This window comes from Nicotiana tabacum, chromosome 19, assembly GCF_000715075.1.
Source record: "Nicotiana tabacum cultivar K326 chromosome 19, ASM71507v2, whole genome shotgun sequence".
NCBI lineage: Eukaryota > Viridiplantae > Streptophyta > Magnoliopsida > Solanales > Solanaceae > Nicotiana > Nicotiana tabacum.
The window spans coordinates 14,565,887-14,585,092 of record NC_134098.1 but is presented as its reverse complement, the minus strand read 5'-3'; the positions used below and the strand labels follow the sequence as shown (position 1 = coordinate 14,585,092).

The following is a 19,206-nucleotide window of genomic DNA, read 5'->3' as shown; positions in this document are numbered from 1 at the left end:
CTTAAGACAACTTTGACTACATCCCCAGTGTTAGTATTTCCTACAGATTCGGGGTCCTACACTGTCTATTGTGGTGCCTCGAGGATTGGCCTTGGATTGGTATTGATGCAGGACGGTAGGGTGATTGCCTACGCGTCTAGACAGTTGAAGGTGCATGAGAAGAATTATCCGGTTCATGATCTCGAGTTAGCAGTTGTTGTTCACGCCTTGAAGATCTGGCGTCATTATTTGTACGGTGTTCCTTGTGAGATTTACACTGATCACCGGAGTTTGCAACACTTGTTCAGGCAGAAGGACCTTAATTTGCATCAGCGGAGGTGGTTGGAGCTACTTAAAGACTATGATATCACTATATTATACCACCCGGGGAAGGCCAATGTAGTGGCCGACGCCTTGAGTCGCCGGGCAGAGAGTTTGGGGAGTTTGGCATATCTTCCGACAGCTGAGAGGCCCTTAGCCTTGGATGTTCAGGCCTTAGCCAGTCAGTTCGTGAGATTGGATATTTTAGAACCTAGCCGGGTATTAGCTTGTGTGGTTGCTCGGTCTTCTCTTTATGACCGTATCAGGGAGCGCCAGTATGATGATCCTCATCTTCTAGTTCTTCAGGACAGGGTTCGATGAGGTGATGTTAGAGATGTGACTATTGGTGATGACAGTGTGATGAGGATGCAGGGCCGGATCTGTGTGCCCAATGTAGATGGGCTTCAGGAGTTGATTCTCAAGGAGGCCCACAGTTCGCGGTACTCCATTCATCCCGGTGCCGCGAAGATGTACTTGGATGTGAGCCAAACTATTGGTAGAGAAGAATGAAAAAGGATATAGTTAGGTTTGTGGCCAAGTGTCTCAACTGTCAGCAAGTTAAATATGAGCATCAGAGACCGAGTGGATTACTCCAGAGGTTAGAGATCCCAGAATGGAAGTGGGAGCAGATCACCATGGTCTTTGTAGTTTGACTTCCACGAACTTTTAGAAGGTTCGATGCTATTTGGGTGATCGTGGATCGGCTGACCAAGTCAGCTCATTTTAATCCAGTGTTGACCACTTATTCTTCTGAGAGATTGGCTGAGATTTATATCATAGAGATTGTCCGCCTTCATGGTATTCTAGTATCCATCATTTCAGACAAAGGTACACAATTCACATCATGGTTTTGGAGAGCCGTACAACAGAAGTTGGGTACTAAGGTGGAGTTGAGCACAACCTTTCACCCTCAGACGGACGGGCAGTCCGATCGCACGATTTAGATTCTTGAGGATATGCTCTGTGCCTGTGTGATGGAGTTCGAAGGGTCATGGGACCAATACTTACCACCTGTAGAGTTTGTCTACAACAACAGTTACCAGTCCAGCATTTAGATGGCACCGTATGAGGCTTTGTATGGTAGGCGGTACCGGTCCCCAATGGGATGGTTTGAGCTGGGCGAGGCCCGATTGTTGGGTACAGATTTGGTCCATGATACCCTGGATAAGGTGAAGGTGATTCAGGAGAGATTTCGCACAGCCCAGTCCAGGTAGAAGAGTTATGCAGACCGTAAGGTTCGTGATTTGGCATTTATGGTTGGTGAGCGGGTCTTGCTTCGGGTATCGCCTATGAAGAGCGTCATAAGGTTCGGGAGGAAGGGCAAGCTGATCACAAGGTTCATTGGTCCTTTCGAGATATTGCATCACGTTGGGGAAGTTGCTTATGAGCTTGCCTTGCCTCCCAGCCTAGCAGGAGTTCACCCGGTATTCCACGTGTATATGCTCCGAAAGTATCACGGTGATACGACTCATGTATTGGATTTCAGCTCAGTCCAGTTAGACAAAGATCTATCTTATGTTGAGGAGCCTATAGCCATTTTGGACAGGCAGGTCAGAAAGCTCAGGTCAAAAAATATTACTTCAGTAAAGGTCCAGTGGGGAGGTCAGCCGGTCGAGGAGGCAACTTGGGAGACCGAACATGATATGCGTAGCCAGTACCCTCATGTTTTCACAGTTTCAGGTATGTATTTATATTCGTTCGAGGACGAACGATTGTTTTAAGAGGGGGAGGATGTAACGACCCGGCCGGTCGTTTTGAGAATTTGAGCCCCGATCCCCTAATATCTGCTTTCCCCATATTTGGTTCTACTTTTGGGACTTGCCAGAGTGATTGGTTATGGAATTCAGAGAGTTTTGGGACACTTAGTCCCTAGTTGTGAGTTTAAGCCTTACAGTTTGGACCATAGTCGGAACTGTGTGAAGACAGATCCGGAATGAAATTACGTCTACTCCGTTAGCTCCGTTGAGTTATTTTGGGGTTAGGAGCTCGCCCGTAATGTGTTTTGGAGGCCTGTAGTAGATTTAGGCTTGAATTGGCGAAAGTTAGTTTTTCGGCAATTTTAGCCGATAGAGGAATTTTGATATCGAGCTCGAAATGGAATTCCAAAAGTGGCTGTAGGTTCGTAATGTCATTTGTGACCTGTGTGTAAAATTTGAAGTCATTCGGACTAGATTTGATGTGGTTCGACGTCGTTTGTAGAATTTGGAAAATTTTAAATTCTTAGGATTGAATCCGTGCTTAATTTAGGATTTGTTGTTGTTCGATGTGATTTGAAGGCTCGACTAAGTTCGTATGATGTTTTAGGATTGGTTGGTATGTTTAGTTGAGGTCCCAGGGGCGTCGGGTGTGTTTCAGATGCTTAACAGGAAGAAATTTAGACTTAGGAAAATCTAGTGCATTGCTGGTTCTGGTGTTTCGCACCTGCAGAGGGGAGTTTGCAGGTGTGGACTCGTAGGTGTGCTTGGGAGTTTGCAGATGTAGCAATGGACCGGGCATGCTGGGCTCGCAGGTGCGACTGATCGTCCGCAGAAACGGAGCTGCAGATGTGGCGCAGGGGTCGCAAATGCGGACCCAGCCCAATAAGTGACTTTCACACCTGCATTAATATTTCCGCAAGTGCGGGACCATAGATGCGGCTCCATGAGGGCAAATGCAGATATCGCTGGGCAGAAAAAGGGAATTTCAAGGGTTTGAAATTTCATAACACAAAAAATTGATTTGGAGCTCGGTGGGAGACGATTTCTCGAGGGATTTTGAAGGAGAACTATTGGGTAACGAATTCTAACTCTATTTTGATCATAATACAATAATCTATTGTTGTTTTCCTAGTCTAATTAAGGAATTTGAGGGTAAAAGTTTGGAAATGGAGGAAAAGGTTCCCCAATTGAAAATCTGAGATTTGAATGGTGATTTGACGTTGGATTTAGATGATTTTTATTCGAGTGAACTCGTGAGTGAATGGGTGTTTATAATTTGTAATTTTTACCCGATTCCGAGACGTGGGCCGGGGAGACTTTTTGGACGTTTTTTCCTAATTTCACGCTTTAGCTTCGAATTAATTAGTTAAATTAGTTACTTGTAGATATATTTACATTATGCAATTAATTTGAATAGATTCGGGCCATTTGGAGTCGGATACTCATGGCAAGAACGTGACATCGAGTTGATTTGAGCGGTTCGAGGTAAGTGGCTTGCCTAACCTTATGTTGGGCACTTTCTCCTTAATATATCTTGATATTATTTGGTGTGTGGGCGCCGTGTATGTGAGGTGACGAGTATGTACAGGGCTGTTATTGCAAAAAAATAAAATCCTATTTATCCTTTTTAAATCATAAATTGTTTCTCTTATTAAATTGTACTAATATGTTTAATTGTTTAGTTTAGACTAGAAAAGCATGCTTACGTGTTTTAACTGCCTATTTGACATTTTGTGTGCCATGCTTAGTTAAATCCCTATTTTTCTTATCTGTGTTCAGTATAAACTATATAACTTGATGCCATACCTGCCATTTCATCTTGCATTGCATATTTAAATTGGGACTACGGATGTATTCTGGGAGATCCCCCTATCTTGCATATTTACTTTGGGACTACGGACGTATTCCGGGAGATCCCCCAGCACTGCATATTTACTTTGGGACTACGGACGTATTCCGGGAGATCCCCTAGCACTGCATATTCATTCGGAATTACGGAACGGTATCCCGGAAGATTTTCCACTGTGTTTACCTTGGTTTGAGTCGAGGGCTCCCTTAACTGTGTTACCATAAAGTTTACTTATATCTTTTACTGTTTAATTTATTATATTTACTCCGGTAGGGTCTTGACCTGACCTCGTCACTACTCGACCGAGGTTAGTCTTGGCACTTACTGGGTACCATTGTGGTGTACTCATGCCCTTCCCTGCACATGTTTTCGTATGCAGATCCACGTGCGAGTTATCAGCCTCGGGGTTTGTGCGTGCTGCTGATTTTAGGAGACTTCAAGGTACTATTGCTTGCGTCCGCAGATCTTCGGAGTCCCCTTCTACTCCCTCGCCTAGAGACTTTCTTTATTATCTTCAGACTTTTGTATAGAGCTACATAGATTATAGCAGCTTGTGACTTAGTGATATTCCGCGTCTTGGGAAATTATTTTGTATATGCCGAGTGATACTACTTTTGGCTATTCACAATATGTTGTTTATCTTTAAGATGTTGTGTTTTCTTTATATTTTTCGTAATATTAGGCTTACCTAGTCGTAAAGACTAGGTGCCATCACGACACCTTACGGAGGGTTAATTTGGGTCGTGACAAAAACCAATCCCCAAAAATATTCGTATGCCCGAAATTCCAAAATATAACGGTACGACCGATCCCAATAAATACGTCACATCTTACACGTGTGCCATCAAGGGTAACGACTTGGAAGACGACGAGATCGAATCCGTGTTATTCAAAATATTCGGAGAGACCCTCTCGAAGGGAGCAATGATTTGGTATCATAATTTGCCCCCAAATTCCATCGATTCTTTTGTCATGTTAGCGGATTCGTTTGTAAAGGCACATGCTGGTGCCATAAAGGTTGCAACAAGGAAATCGGACCTCTTCAAAGTAAAGCAAAGCGGTAATGAAATGCTGAGGGAATTCGTGTCCCGATTTCAAATGGAAGTCATGGAATTGCCACCGGTCACAGACAACTGGGCCATCCAAGATTTCACCCAAGGGTTGAACGAGCAAAGCTCAATAGCATCACGTCGACTGAAGAAAAATTTGATCGAGTATCTGGCAATAACTTGGGCGGATGTACATAACTGATATCAGTCAAAAATCAGGGTCGAAGACGACTAGTTGGGAGCTCCTTATGGGTCCATGCACCAGAACATGGTAGCTATAAAAAACCAGAGAGATATCGATAGAGAACGAAGGTCGAACAGAGACCGATATCAATCGTACATCGCAGATCGAATGAACAACGGCTCAGTGCGAAATTTTGCTCTGAACAATCGAAGGGGTGATCGAGGACAAAATTCTCAGGGACTTATGACCAAGAATGGCTTCGATAAATATGGCAATGCTATAGAGGCACCTCGGCTATCGGAGTACCGGTCACAGACAACTGGGCCATCCAAGATTTCACCCAAGGGTTGAACGAGCAAAGCTCAATAGCATCACGTCGACTGAAGAAAAATTTGATCGAGTATCCGGCAATAACTTGGGCGGATGTACATAACTGATATCAGTCAAAAATCAGGGTCGAAGACGACTAGTTGGGAGCTCCTTATGGGTCCATGCACCAGAACATGGTAGCTATAAAAAACCAGAGAGATATCGACAGAGAACGAAGGTCGAACAGAGACCGATATCAATCGTACATCGCAGATCGAATGAACAACGGCTCAGTGCGAAATTTTGCTCTGAACAATCGAAGGGGTGATCGAGGACAAAATTCTCAGGGACTTATGACCAAGAATGGCTTCGATAAATATGGCAATGCTATAGAGGCACCTCGGCTATCGGAGTACAATTTCAGCGTTGAAGCATCGGGCATTGTATCAGCAATCAGAAGAATCAAAGATACTAGGTGGCCCAGACCCATGCAAATCGACCCCTCCCAAAGAAATCGAAATTCGATGTGCAAGTATCATGGCACGCATGGCCACAAGACCGAGGATTGCAGACAATTAAAAGAAGAGGTAGCCCGCCTATTCGATGAGGGCCACCTTCGAGAGTTCCTCAGTGACCGAGCCAAGAATCACTTCAGAGAAAGGGACACCAGCAAAAGGGATAAAGAAGAGGAACCTCTACATATCACTCATATGATCATCGGTGGGGTCGATACTTCACAGGGACCCAAGCTCAAGTACGTCAAGGTACCGACCACAGGGGAAAAATGAACTCGAGGTTATGTACTCGAGGACACTTTATCATTCGGAGTTGAAGAATCCGAGGGCATCTCTCAACCTCACAATGACGCTCTGGTAATTTCTATCCTATTAAATAAAGCCCAAGTTAAGCGTGTTTTAGTGGATCCAGGTAGCTCTGTGAATATCATCCGATCTTGGGTAGTGGAGCATCTCGGTTTACAGAATCAGGTCGTGCCCCCAGCTCGGGTCTTGAACGGTTTCAATAGGGCCATTGAAACAACTAAAGGGGAGATTACTCTACCAGTGAATGTAGCTGGAACCATCCAAAATACCAAATTCCACGTAATCGAAGGGGATATGAGGTACAATTCCCTACTCGGAAGGCCTTGGATCCATATTATGAAGGCAGTACCTTCGACCCTCCACCAAGTAATGAAATTTCCTACGTCGGAGGGCGTGAAAATAGTATACAGGGAGCAACATGCTGCGAAGGAAATATTTGCGGTCGATGAGGTAACACCGATACCAACGCTATCGGTCTCGGAAAGATCGAGCACTAAAGATAGACGAGAAACCAAATAGCAATCACAGCCACCAGTCTCGACCAAACCGGTGGAACAAGAAATAGAGGATGACGAGGAAGAGTTTCTGACTCCTCGAGCTTTCATCATCCCTGACGACTCCGACGCCACAAAATCTACGATCGAAGAGATGGAGCAGGTTATATTAATCGAATATCTACCCGATAGAAAGGTATACCTTGGAATGGGATTGACCCCTGAACTCAGGGAAAAACTCATTCAATTTCTTATCGATAACATAGACTGTTTTGCTTGGTCCCATTTAGACATGGCAGGGATCCCACCGTCAATAACAACGCACCAGCTGAGCTTGGACCCCAGATTCAAACCGGTGAAGCAAAAAAGAAGACCTCAGTCCGAGGTAAAACACGCATTTATAAAGGATGAGGTAACTAAAATTCTCACAATAGGGTCAATTCGGGAAATAAAATATCCCGAGTAGTTAGCCAACGTAGTTGTAGTCCCTAAAAAGGAGAACAAACTTAAAATGTTCGTAGATTATAAAGATCTAAACAATTCATGGCCCAAAGATTCTTTTCTACTGCCTAGCATGGATCGCATGATCGATGCCACAGCCGGCCACGAGATCCTTACTTTTCTCGACGCCTACTCCGGGTACAATCAAATTCGAATGAACCCGGAGGACTAGGAAAAGACTTCATTTATCACCAAGTACGGAACCTATTGCTATAATGTAATGCCATTCCTACCAGGAGCTACTTACCAATGCCTAGTGAATAAAATGTTTGAAGAACAAATAAGTAAGTCGATGGAAGTTTATATTGATGACATGCTAGTTAAGTCCCTGCGCGCAGAGGACCATTTGACTCATTTGTAGGAAACGTTTAAGATCTTAAGGAAATACAACATGAAGCTCAACCTCGAGAAATGTGCTTTCGGGGTTGGATCGGGAAAGTTCCTTGGTTTCATGGTATTGAATCGGGGAATCGAGATCAACCCCGACAATATTAAGGCCATCGAAGACATCACCATCGTGGATAACATCAAAGCAGTGCAAAGGCTGACCGGGCGGATAGCTGGCTTAGGCCAATTCATTTCGAGGTCATCAGATCAAAGCTATAAATTCTTCTCTCTACTCAAAAGGAAGAACGATTTCGCCTGGACCCCGGAATGCCAACAGGCACTAGAGAAATTGAAGTGGTACCTATCGAGACCACCACTACTTTACACTCCGAGGACAGATAAGAAGCTATACTTATATTTGGCAGTATCGGAAATCACGCTATGTGGATTCCTAATTCGAGAAGAGCAAGGTACGTAGTTTCCTGTTTATTATGTAAGTTGGACCTTAGGGGAAGCAGAGGCTAGATACCCTCACCTAGAGAAATTATCACTTGCACTAATAAGCACCTCTAGAAAGTTAAGACCATACTTTTAATGTCACCCCATATGCGTTTTGACCACTTACCCACTTCGCAATATTTTGCACAAGCCCGAACTCTCAGGTCGATTGGCCAAATGGGCCGTCGAACTTAGTGGGTACGATATCGAATATCAACCCCGTACGACCATCAAGTCCTAAATTTGAGCAGACTTCGTGGCCGATTTCATGCCAAATCTCGTACTCGAAGTTGAAAAGGAACTCTTGTTAAAGTCTGGTATGTTGTCGAGGGTTTGGACCCTCTACACAGATGGTGCTTCAAATGTGAAGGGGTCCGGACTTGGCATCGTACTGAAACCTCCAACATGTGGCATTATTAGACAATCCATCAAAACCACTAGATTAACTAACAATGAGGACGATTATGAGGCCATGATTGCAGGTCTCGAGCTAGCTAAAAGCCTGGGAACAAATGTCATTGAAGCCAAATGTGACTCTTTACTAGTGGTGAACCAAGTAAACAAAACTTTCGAGGTTCGAGAAGATAGGATGCAAAGGTATTTGGACAAATTATAGGTAACTCTATACCGTTTCAAAGAATGGACCCTACAACATGTGCCTCGAGAACAAAACTGTGAGGCCGACGCACTCGCAAATTTAGGGTCGTCGGTCGAGGAGGATAAGATCAACTCGGGGACTGTCATTCAATTCTCGAGATCTATAATCGAGGATGGACATGCCGAAATAAATTCCACGAGCTTAACCTGGGATTGGAGGAATAAGTATATTGAATATTTAAATAACGGAAAACTCCCATTGATCCCTACAGAATCGAGGGTTCTACGAACCAAGGCTGCTCGATTGACGTTGGTTGAAGATGGAACATTGTACAGAAGGATGTTCGACGGATCACTGGCGGTATGCTTGTGACCAGGAGACACCGATTGTGTTTTACAAGAGGTCCATGAAGGCACTTGTAAAAACCACTCCGGCGCCAAACCATTAATTCGCAAATCATCAGAGCAGGGTACTGCTGGGATAGCATGGAGAAGTACATTAAGGAGTTCGTTCGAAAATGTGATAAATGTCAAATATTTGCACCGATGATCCATCAACCCAGAGAGCATCTTCATTCGGTCATTTCTCAATGGCCATTCATGAAATAGGGAATGGATATCGTCGGCACTCTACCATCGGCCCCAGGTAAAGCTAAATTCATTTTGTTTATGACTGACTATTTCTCTAAATGGGTTGAAGCACAGGCGTTCGAAAAATTGAGAGAAAAAGAGGTTATAGATTTCATCTGGGACCGCATCGTGTGTCGATTTGGGATACCAGCAGAAATAACATGTGACAATGGTAGATAGTTTATTGGCGGTAAAGTGACGAAATTCCTCGAAAACCATAGAATAAAAAGAATACTATCTACACCATATCATCCTAGCGGGAACGGACAGGCCGAATCAACGAACAAGGTTATCATACAAAACATAAAGAAAAGATTGAACGAAGCTAAAGGAAAGTGGAGAGAAATTTTGCCCGAAGTCCTTTGGGCATATCAGACAACATCTAAATCCAGTACAAGAGCAACCTCATTTTCCCTAGTGTATGGATCCGAAACTCTAATTCTGGTCGAAGTCGGGGAACCAAGCGCAAGGTTCCGACATACATCGGAAGAATCGAACTACGAGGAAATAAATAGTAGCCTTGAATTGTTAGATGAAAAACAAGAGGTGGCACTGATTCGAATGGCTGCACAAAAATAATGAATCAAAAAGTACTACAACAGAAGAATCAACCTCTGCTATTTCAAGGCGGGGACTTGTTTCTAAGGAAGGTCACCCTCAACACTCGAGATCCTATCAGGTCCTCGATATAGTCGGGAAAGGGTCTTATAAACTTGGATCAATTGATGGAAAACCATTACCAAACAGTTGGAACATATTGCTTCTCAAACGATATTACTGTTAAGGTATGATTTTCTCCTCTATCGTCTATATACGTATATTCGACACAAACTCATTGCAGGAATTCGACGAAAAACATCAAGACCTCTAGTTTCAAAGCACGCGTTGTACTCTTTTTCCTTTAAGTTCGGCTTTTATCCCAAGTGGGTTTTTCCGGCAAGGTTTTTAAAGAGACAACAACTATGTGCTACCCAGGGACAAATCAATAGTATCCGAGGCTCCTTCATAATCAACCTCGAATACTGGGGGGCTACCAAGAGAATAAATCAAGTTTGGCACAAGAAAGTCGCTCCATATCAAATTCATGACAAACAGGGTCTCGATAGAGAAAAATGTAAGGGCCAAATGGTCAAAACGAACCATGCCCACATAGTTTTGCTCGAACTCTGGCACAAGATACAAACACGTGTAATGACTTATAAAGGAGAACTTCTTTTTCATATATCTCACACTTTGAAAAGATTTTATTGCTTCATGATTCAAACAGGCTTAAAGGCCAACCACCATCAAAAGGATTTTTGATACAAGTGGTCATAAAAGGCATGCAGGCTAAGATATCCTGAGTTCGAGTCCGAAACAATCACTCACTCAATTATTAAAGCGTAAGGGCTATCTTACTTCGAGTTCGAGCAATCACTCACTCGGTCATAAAAAGCCTACGGGCTAAGATATCTTGAGTTCGAGTTCGAAACAATCACTCAATTATTAAATCCTAAGGGCTATCTTACTTCGAGTTCGAGCAATCACTCACTCGGTCATAAAAAGCCTACGGGCTAAGATATCTTGAGTTCGAGTTCGAAACAATCACTCAATTATTAAAGCCTAAGGGCTATCTTACTTCTAGTTAGAGCAATCACTCACTCGGTCATAAAACGCCTATGGGCTAAGATATCCTGAGTTCGAGTTCGAAACAATCGCTCACTCAATTATTAAAGCCTAAGGGCTATCTTACTTCGAGTTCGAGTAATCGCTCACTCGGTCATAAAAAGCCTACGGGCTAATATACTTTGAGTTCGAGTTCGAAACAATCACTCACTCAATTATTAAAGCCTAAGGGCTATCTTACTTCAAGTTCGAGCAATCACTCACTCGGTCATAAAAAGCCTATGGGCTAATATACTTTGAGTTCGAGTTCGAAACAATCACTCATTCAATTATCAAAACCTAAGGGCTATCTTATTTTTCAAATTCAGGCAAGCACCCACTCGACCACTAAGCCTGTGGGCTACTTTTATTTCGAGCTCGAGCGAACACTTACTCGGCCATAAAAGCTACGAAGGTCGAATTCGATGAAATCACCTTAATCCTCATGAAAACATCCGCAAGGCATGAATGAAATCTTCACAAAGCAAGTCAGTAAAAGAAAAAGATATTTGTATAAGATATACAAAGATGGTTTACGTAAATAAATGCAACATAGAAGAAGCTAAGGGCTAAGCTTCTGGGTTATCATCGAGAGCGGTCCCTTCTCCACCGGGCTCCCCCCATCTTCGACCCCGCTCTTGCTATCATCATCATCATCATCGCCATCAGAAGCCAAGGCCTCAGCTTTAGCTTCACGTTCTTTAGCCCTTTTTATCTCTTATGCAAGGTCGAAACCTCTAGCATGTATCTCCTCGAGGTTCTCCCTCCGAGACTGACACTTAGCAAGTTCGGCAACCCAATGTGCTCTAGTGTCGGCAGTATCCACTGCCTCTCTTGCCTCCATTAGAGCAGCCTCAGCATTGGCCCGATACATGGCAATGGACTTGTCCACCATGACTTTCGACGACTCAACCTCCGCCTTGGCCTCAGCAAGCCGTGTTTCGAGCTCCTCGATCCTCTTGGCCTGAGCCGAACCCTTTTGTTTGATGCTTCGAAACTTAACATTGGCCGATAATAATTTGGACAAGATAGTTTCTTTTTCTACAGCCAGGCAGTCGATAGTCTCCTTCCACCGATCACATTCGGCCTTGATTTGATCGACTTCTTCCCGAAGCAACCCGATCTTTTCAGCCTTTTGCTGCAGCTGAGATAACGAAGGGTTAGCTTCCATATTTGGATCAAACCCATACTCTAACAGAACGAGGCTCACCTACTTATCTAGTTCTCCCTCTTCTTCACGAGCCTTAGCCAAATCTTCTTGGAGGTCCTTTATAGCCTTGTCCTTTTGGCTGCAAAGAAGCCGCAAAGCATCTCTCTCCCCCAAGACGCTCCGAAGCTCAACCTCACACTGGCTGAGGCCGACTCAAAACCTACTAATGGCCTGCACTGTAGGGAATAAACACAAGCCAAGTTTAGAAAAGAACGAAGAAACCAAGCATAGTAAAATCATTACCCGAGAAATGAAACGTTGGGCCTCTTCTAGGAGAAGAGAAACGTCACTAATGTCGGAGGCATCATCGACTCCAGTAAAGCAATCCCGAAAAGGGCCCCCTATACTAGAGCCTCCGCCCATATCGGGGGGTCTTCAATTCTCGAGCTTCCTTTAATGCTTCCTCAGAAAAGGTCGAAAGAGAAGGAAAATCACCCACTATCATAGTCCCGAGCGAATCGCTCGGGACGCTCTGATCGAGACTCGGAGTATCGGAACCGACCCCGACTGGTATAGCTTTCATCGGCTCAGAAGGTCTAGTGACCTCGACAGCTTTCGCAGATCGGATCACCAAAGCCGAGGCTTCTTCTTCTTCTCTCAGTTGCTGGACCGAGTCCGTCGAAAAAGCGATTGCTTTCCTCCTCACCCTTTGAGTTTTGGGCTTGGGGTCCTCTAACCGAGAGATAGCTTTTCGTTTCATATCTTTCCCCGGTTCCGGGACCGGGGACTTGGTTCCTTCCTCACCACTCGAAGGCCTCAAAATGACATCCTTGGTTACATCTGCATGAAAGGAAGTAGGTAACGAATAGAGCCTAAAAACATTTCGAAGAACACGAGAAGTGACCCTTACCATGATTCTTGGCCTCCCATCTACCTTTTGCCAAATCATGCCAAGCGCGTTCGGCATAAAAGGAAGTCGAGGCTAACTTTCGAACCCAATCCTCGAGGTTGGGTACTGCTTGTGGCATCCAAGGAGTAGCTGTATATCAGAGAAAGATATTAGATAGAATCAGAGAAAGATACAAAAAAGCAATGCCTTATGGAAACCACTTACGGTCGAAATTCCTTTCCTCGGGGAACCACATCTTTGCTTCTGGAATGAGGTCACATGTCCTTACCCGAATATAATGGCCCATCCAACCCCGATCATTGTCTTCGTCAATGCTCGACATTAGAGCTTTCGATGCCCGACGATGAAGCCTGATTAGTCCTCGAAAGATTTGAGGCTGATACAATCGTATGAGGTGATTTAGGGTAAAATCCAGCCCCCCGACCTTGTTGGAGAAGAAGCGAAGCAAGGTCACTATGCTCCATAGAGAAGGATGGATTTGACCGAGAGTGACCTGATATCTTTTGCAAAAATCAATGATTACTGGGTCAACGGGACCCAACGTGAAGGGGTAAGTATATACACTTAAAAATCCCTCAACATGAGTGATGACGCTCTCTTCGGGAGAGGGAATCTGCAACACAACCTCGAGACCCCAGTTACAGTCATTCCTCACAGCCTTGATATGGCCCTCTGTTATTAAGCATATGTACATCGACACATGCTCACACCAACCCGGAACCGACGAAGGATTTTCAACCTTAAAATTGATCTTCAGAGTACACGGGCCAGGAACATACTCATGGGGAGGCAGCTCCACCGGCGCCTTGTCGCCGGACGACCGTGAAGATGAAGCTTTCTCCTTCTGAGGTATGATTTTTGAAGTTTTTGCCATTGATGTAAGAGAAAGAAAAGCAAAGGAAGATGAAAGGTTGATGAATGTGGCTCTACAAGCAGCGAAATAGAGGCAGAAAGAGTAAGAAAATTTGGGAGGTTGCAGATGTAAAAGTGGTAAATGATAAATGGAAGGACTATTTATTGGTTTATACCGTGGCAGTTCAGTATCAGCGGTGGCCGACCACCGTCTGACGTGCATTAAATACCTTGAAAGACTAAATTGAAGGGACAACTATCACATACGTCACGATCGAGCCCAGTGAAAACGTCTGCCTACTATCCGATCGGGCCGTCGAAAATCATATCGCTTCTCACCACATTCTTTCTGAGAAACGACGGGACTATCTGTGTACGGTCGAAATAAATTTTAGACTCCGTACGTTTGATCGAGTTCAAATGGTAAGCGATCGAAGGGAGAGCTCGAGACGGGTTCCGAGGATAGTACAAACAAGCCTCGAGCTCCAAGACCGATCGAGGAATCGGCTCGGTATCATTATCAAGCCGATGACCAAATTGAACCGCAAGGCAAAGAGAAAGTTGTCGGGGATGCACAGACCGATTGGCACTCGCCCCGAATGTCGAACTCGAACTCAAGGCCGAGGGCTCGACCCAATACCCAGCTCGAACCAGTATCGAGCTCGCAGACAGGAGCCGTTAAAACCGCACTAGGGGAGAGAATCTTGGCAGAAATCGAGGAAGAGACAATTCATCATGGGTCCTCCACTATATATTTTTTATTATAAATATAGTAAGGTCCCTCTACTATAAAGGGGGAATCCTTGTAAGCATAAAGAGGTTCACACATTGTAAAAGAAGACTAGTTCTATTTATTGAAGAATAAATCTCTTAAGCTTGTATTATTCAGCATATTCACAGGTCCAGTTCAATAATTTATATCCCATTTCTATAGCTAAGAATCTGAATATTTCTACTTCTACGTACGATTTATGTCAAACTATACCGCATATCCTTAGAACTACTTATAAATTCAACTATATCCGATTTTCCGGATAAACAAATCCGTTGCAACAGTTTTATTGGAATCGTTCCACACCCGTCTCATTCTTCATGGTTGCAATAGGGTATTACTTATTGCAATGCTTATGTGAGGATATTATAGTAAGGCTGTCGCAACTGTTTATATAAGCTGCTGCAACAATTTTTAGAATCTAAATCGCAATTATTATTTACGTATATAACAGTATCCATAAAAACAAAATGTATATTTCCTTCCTCCCAATTTATGTAATGTTGTTTGTCTAAGCATAAAGTTTAAGAATAAAAGAAAGACTTTTGAAAACTTATGGTCTAAAACAAGCCATAAATATTGGTGTGACTACACATTATCTCAATAAAAATAAAACAAGAAGTTTAAAGTTAAATTATTCTAAATTTATAAATAAATTATTCTTTTCTGAACACACTCAAAAGAAAAAAAAATCATATACATTAAAATAGAGAGAGTAATATTTCTAATTAACAATTCACAAGGAAACATAATTTCCCGACATACTTCTTAACAAGCGTTTGGCCATAGATTCCCAAATTTGTTTTAAAAAATCTGATTTTGGTGAAGTTTGGTTTGAAGATGAAAATGTGTTTGGACATCAGTTTTCAAAACATATTTCACTTTTTAAAAAAAAAATATGAAACATGACTTATACCCACAAGTTCTAAAAACTATCACAAATACCAACACTACCTTCATCAATAACATTCATTATCATTATCACAAACCATAGTCATGAATATAAATAAATTTGGCACAAAATTATCATTTTTATAATGAACTACATAATACACTATCGGATGACCGAGAAGACGAAACAACATTGTTACAAAATAATAAATAGTGGGCTCTTTTATAAAATATAAAAGTTTGGGGTAATTTTTAAAATTTTAAAAAAATATAATAGTAATATTTTGGGCCAAAACTAGCTCTTGAGTTGGTTTTGGAATTTGAGTTTTGAGATTTGGAAATTTTTTAAAATATGGATAAAATTTATGAACAAACATGTATTTTTCAAAAAACAATTGAAAAAAATTTGACAAAATCTATGGCCAAATGTGTCCTTAGTCTAAACCACTTTCCATTATTTCTCTTAAGAAAACCAATTTTGGGCCAAATTGAATCTTAACTACTCCTTCCGTCTCATATTAACAGTCATGATTACTAAAAATAGTTATTTCAAATTATTTGTCACTTTAGAAGTTCAAGACAAAATTGATTATTTTTTTTTTCAATTTTTACCCTTAGTAATAATTATTTTTGAAGATGAAGATAATATATAAATAGAATAAATATTAAATATAGTAAAATTTTATCTTAAGATATAAATAAGGGTATAATAATCTAATCCCTTTCCTAATTAATATTTTTTAAGAGACGTGTAAAAAAGAATACGTTAGATAATATGATATATTCGGACACATATAGTCGGACTACAATTAATATTTTTAGTGAGGTCGGATACTTTACTCCCCTTGCACGCTCATTGTTGAACATCTGGACCGTAGAGTAATAGAGTATGGGTGATTAAATATTGTGTAGCCGCCCTATGTCAAATATATATTAATTTAGCTATGAAACCATGTGAAGAATAATGGACATTAAGCCATTCATTAGAAACTGGTTCAACGTAAGAAGATTGCCAAAAAACATGTACATGAATAGCTCATTACTCATGATTATTGATCTATGGAAAATCATGGGGCAAAGTCACTTTTTTTTTTTTTTTTTTTTTTTATAATTGTAACAAGAAAGTACTCAACTATTTATATTGCACACTGATAATCACTCAAACGAATTTTTTAATATTTCTAGTGGAAAAAGTTGATATGATAGTCCACATGGACTTTTTATATTTTTGGCTACATAAATAATTATCACCCAAACAAAAAATAAATCCAACCTTATCCATTAAAAATAAACCCACATGAAATAAACCTTACTCCATATGTATCTCTCTTCCAAAAACCCTTGTACCCATTACTACTTTATAAAACTATCATCTTCTTCTCTCAAGTAGATGAACTTTTCATGGTTTCTCTAATTAAACATTGAACCTTTCAGCATAAAAAATAGTTACTTAATAAGAGCAGTTATTTAGTTACGTGGTCAGGTTGGATTAATTTTTGTTTGGATGATAATTATTTTACGTGAAAAAAATATAAAAAGTCCATGTAGACTGTCAAGCTAGTTTTTTTCACCAAAATATATTAAGAAATTCGGTTGAGTGATCATCAAAGTGCAATAAGGATAATTAGGTGACTTTCTTGTTACAAATGAAAGAAAAGTGACTTTAATCCATAATTTTCGATAGTTCAGTGATCATCTAAGTAATGAACTCTATATACGAAGACTACAATTCATTACTTATAATTCAATAATTTCAATTTAACTAATTCTAAATGATGAAGTTGAGAACATGGTTATAGCCTGTTTGGCCAAGATGTTTTTGGGCCAAAAGTCCTTTTTTTTTTAAGTCAAAAGTGCTTCTTTCCAAAAATTGAGGTGTTTGTCCAAGCTTTTGGAAGGAAAAAAGTGTTGTTGAAGAGAAGCAGAAAAAAGTAGCTTCTCTCCAATAGTATTTTTTTGGAAAACACGTTTGAGAAAAATACACTTAGAAGCAGTTTTTAAAACTTGGTCAAATACTAATTGATGCTCAGAAGCACTTTTCGAATTAATTAGCCAAACACAAACTACTTCTCACCAAAAAAGTATTTTAGAAAAATATACATTTAAGAAAAAACACTAAGCTGATTTTTGTAATTAACTTGAACATGCTATTAGTCACTTACCACAAGATACAAAATGGCCTTGTTGTCTTAGTAAACGAAAACCAAGAGCAACAAGATAAAGGTCATCCCCATATATGTTGTTGCATTCACGGTAGGCTTCGTACATCCTTTGTAGCGATGCCTCAATTTCCTCTTCAAAATGATATGATACTCCTAAGCGTTGGATTTTATCAATCAACTCGAGCTTTTCTGAAGACGTGTCATGGACTTCCATTAACATCTTCCTCACTTCTTCTCTCAAGTCTTGAACTTGTTTCTGTTCCAGAGGATTAATAATCTGGAAGGAAACATGTTGAAGAGGGCGGATTCATCAGTAGCAGAATAAGATGAAGAAATAATAGAAGAAGAATTTAGTCATGGCACAAATGGTAAATAGAAAGAGTAAGGATAAAATTTTCATTGATTTATCAATGATATAAGCATAGGTAGCGACGATCCACTCAAAAATAAAAAAATTAACACAAATAGCTGCTCCCACAACGAAATTAAAAATAACATGCATATGTATAATATATGTATACTCCATTTATAATGTGTATAACTTTGTATAATTAGTGCATGTGTAATATATCTATAATGATTAGAAAAAGTATACAGAATCCAATCGAATATTTGTGTAAAGTCCTTCTAAATATTATTCTGACCAAGCTTCCGTTTACATGACTCTAATTTATTATTTGTAATATTTTCGTTATATTTTCACATCTAGTTTTACTTACGTGAGTGGTGCATAAATATTTTAACTATCGAGCTAAGCTGATTTACAGCAATAAGTAACCGTCTGTAGCAAGTTTATATGGCATTTTATATAAAAACAATTACAGAAATTACCGTGGAATCAGAAACACAATCAAGGAAATAGTCTCCCCAAATGCTTCGATGATAATTTGCAGGGCGACGAGAGACTTCATGAACTCCCACCGGCAAGCCTTTGCTCAAATCCATCGTCTTTTTGGATGAAAAGAGGAGAGACGATACAAGGACAAATATCTACTCGAAAACTAATAAAACACTTCTACATTTGCTTCTGATTATGTAGTTATTTATAGTGGATGATTTGCTTTCTTGCATGGGGCCAATTCAATTAAATTCTCCCACATTTTTTAGCTTCTTAAGTGATATTTGTTTACCCGTAAAACGGTACTGAATTTATAATTGGTTTTTAGACAAATGAATTAATTTGATCCTAAAATAATAAGATAATTAAAAAAAAATGCAATACTTAGTGAGCACCTAATTTTTGACCATACTTGAATTTTTCACAACTTTTTAGTATGTAAATATATTTTAAGTTTAATCTACATATTTTAGCTCTTATTTTTCCTTTTATAGTAATTACTTAAAAAAATTATATCTCACCCATCTCACCAATACCTCACTTCCCACTTCTACCACTCATTTTACCCCTTTTTTCCCAACTCCCTCGAGTCACTTAGCACATATCTTACCACAAACATAATTATTCCCTCACATAACACACTCACCACTCTTCCTCTTTAACAAGTCACACTCCCACTCTTCCTCTTTAATAACTCACACTCCGACTCTCACTTGTATAAAAACACTTGG

General features: G+C 40.8%; 1 protein-coding gene across 1 annotated transcript in view; it reads right to left on the bottom strand.

Moving 5' to 3' along the window:
* Positions 1 to 18,656, bottom strand: part of LOC107764298 ((-)-germacrene D synthase-like) — a 31,319-nt gene extending 12,663 nt beyond the window's left edge. The window contains exons 1-2 of the mRNA XM_075239690.1: positions 18,469 to 18,656; positions 17,638 to 17,914 (exon numbers count right to left, since the gene is read on the bottom strand). Of these exons, the coding sequence (XP_075095791.1) occupies positions 17,638 to 17,914; positions 18,469 to 18,582 (391 nt within the window). The 5' untranslated portion in view covers positions 18,583 to 18,656. The remainder of the gene's footprint in view (positions 1 to 17,637; positions 17,915 to 18,468) is intronic.
* Positions 18,657 to 19,206: the final 550 nt, after the last annotated feature.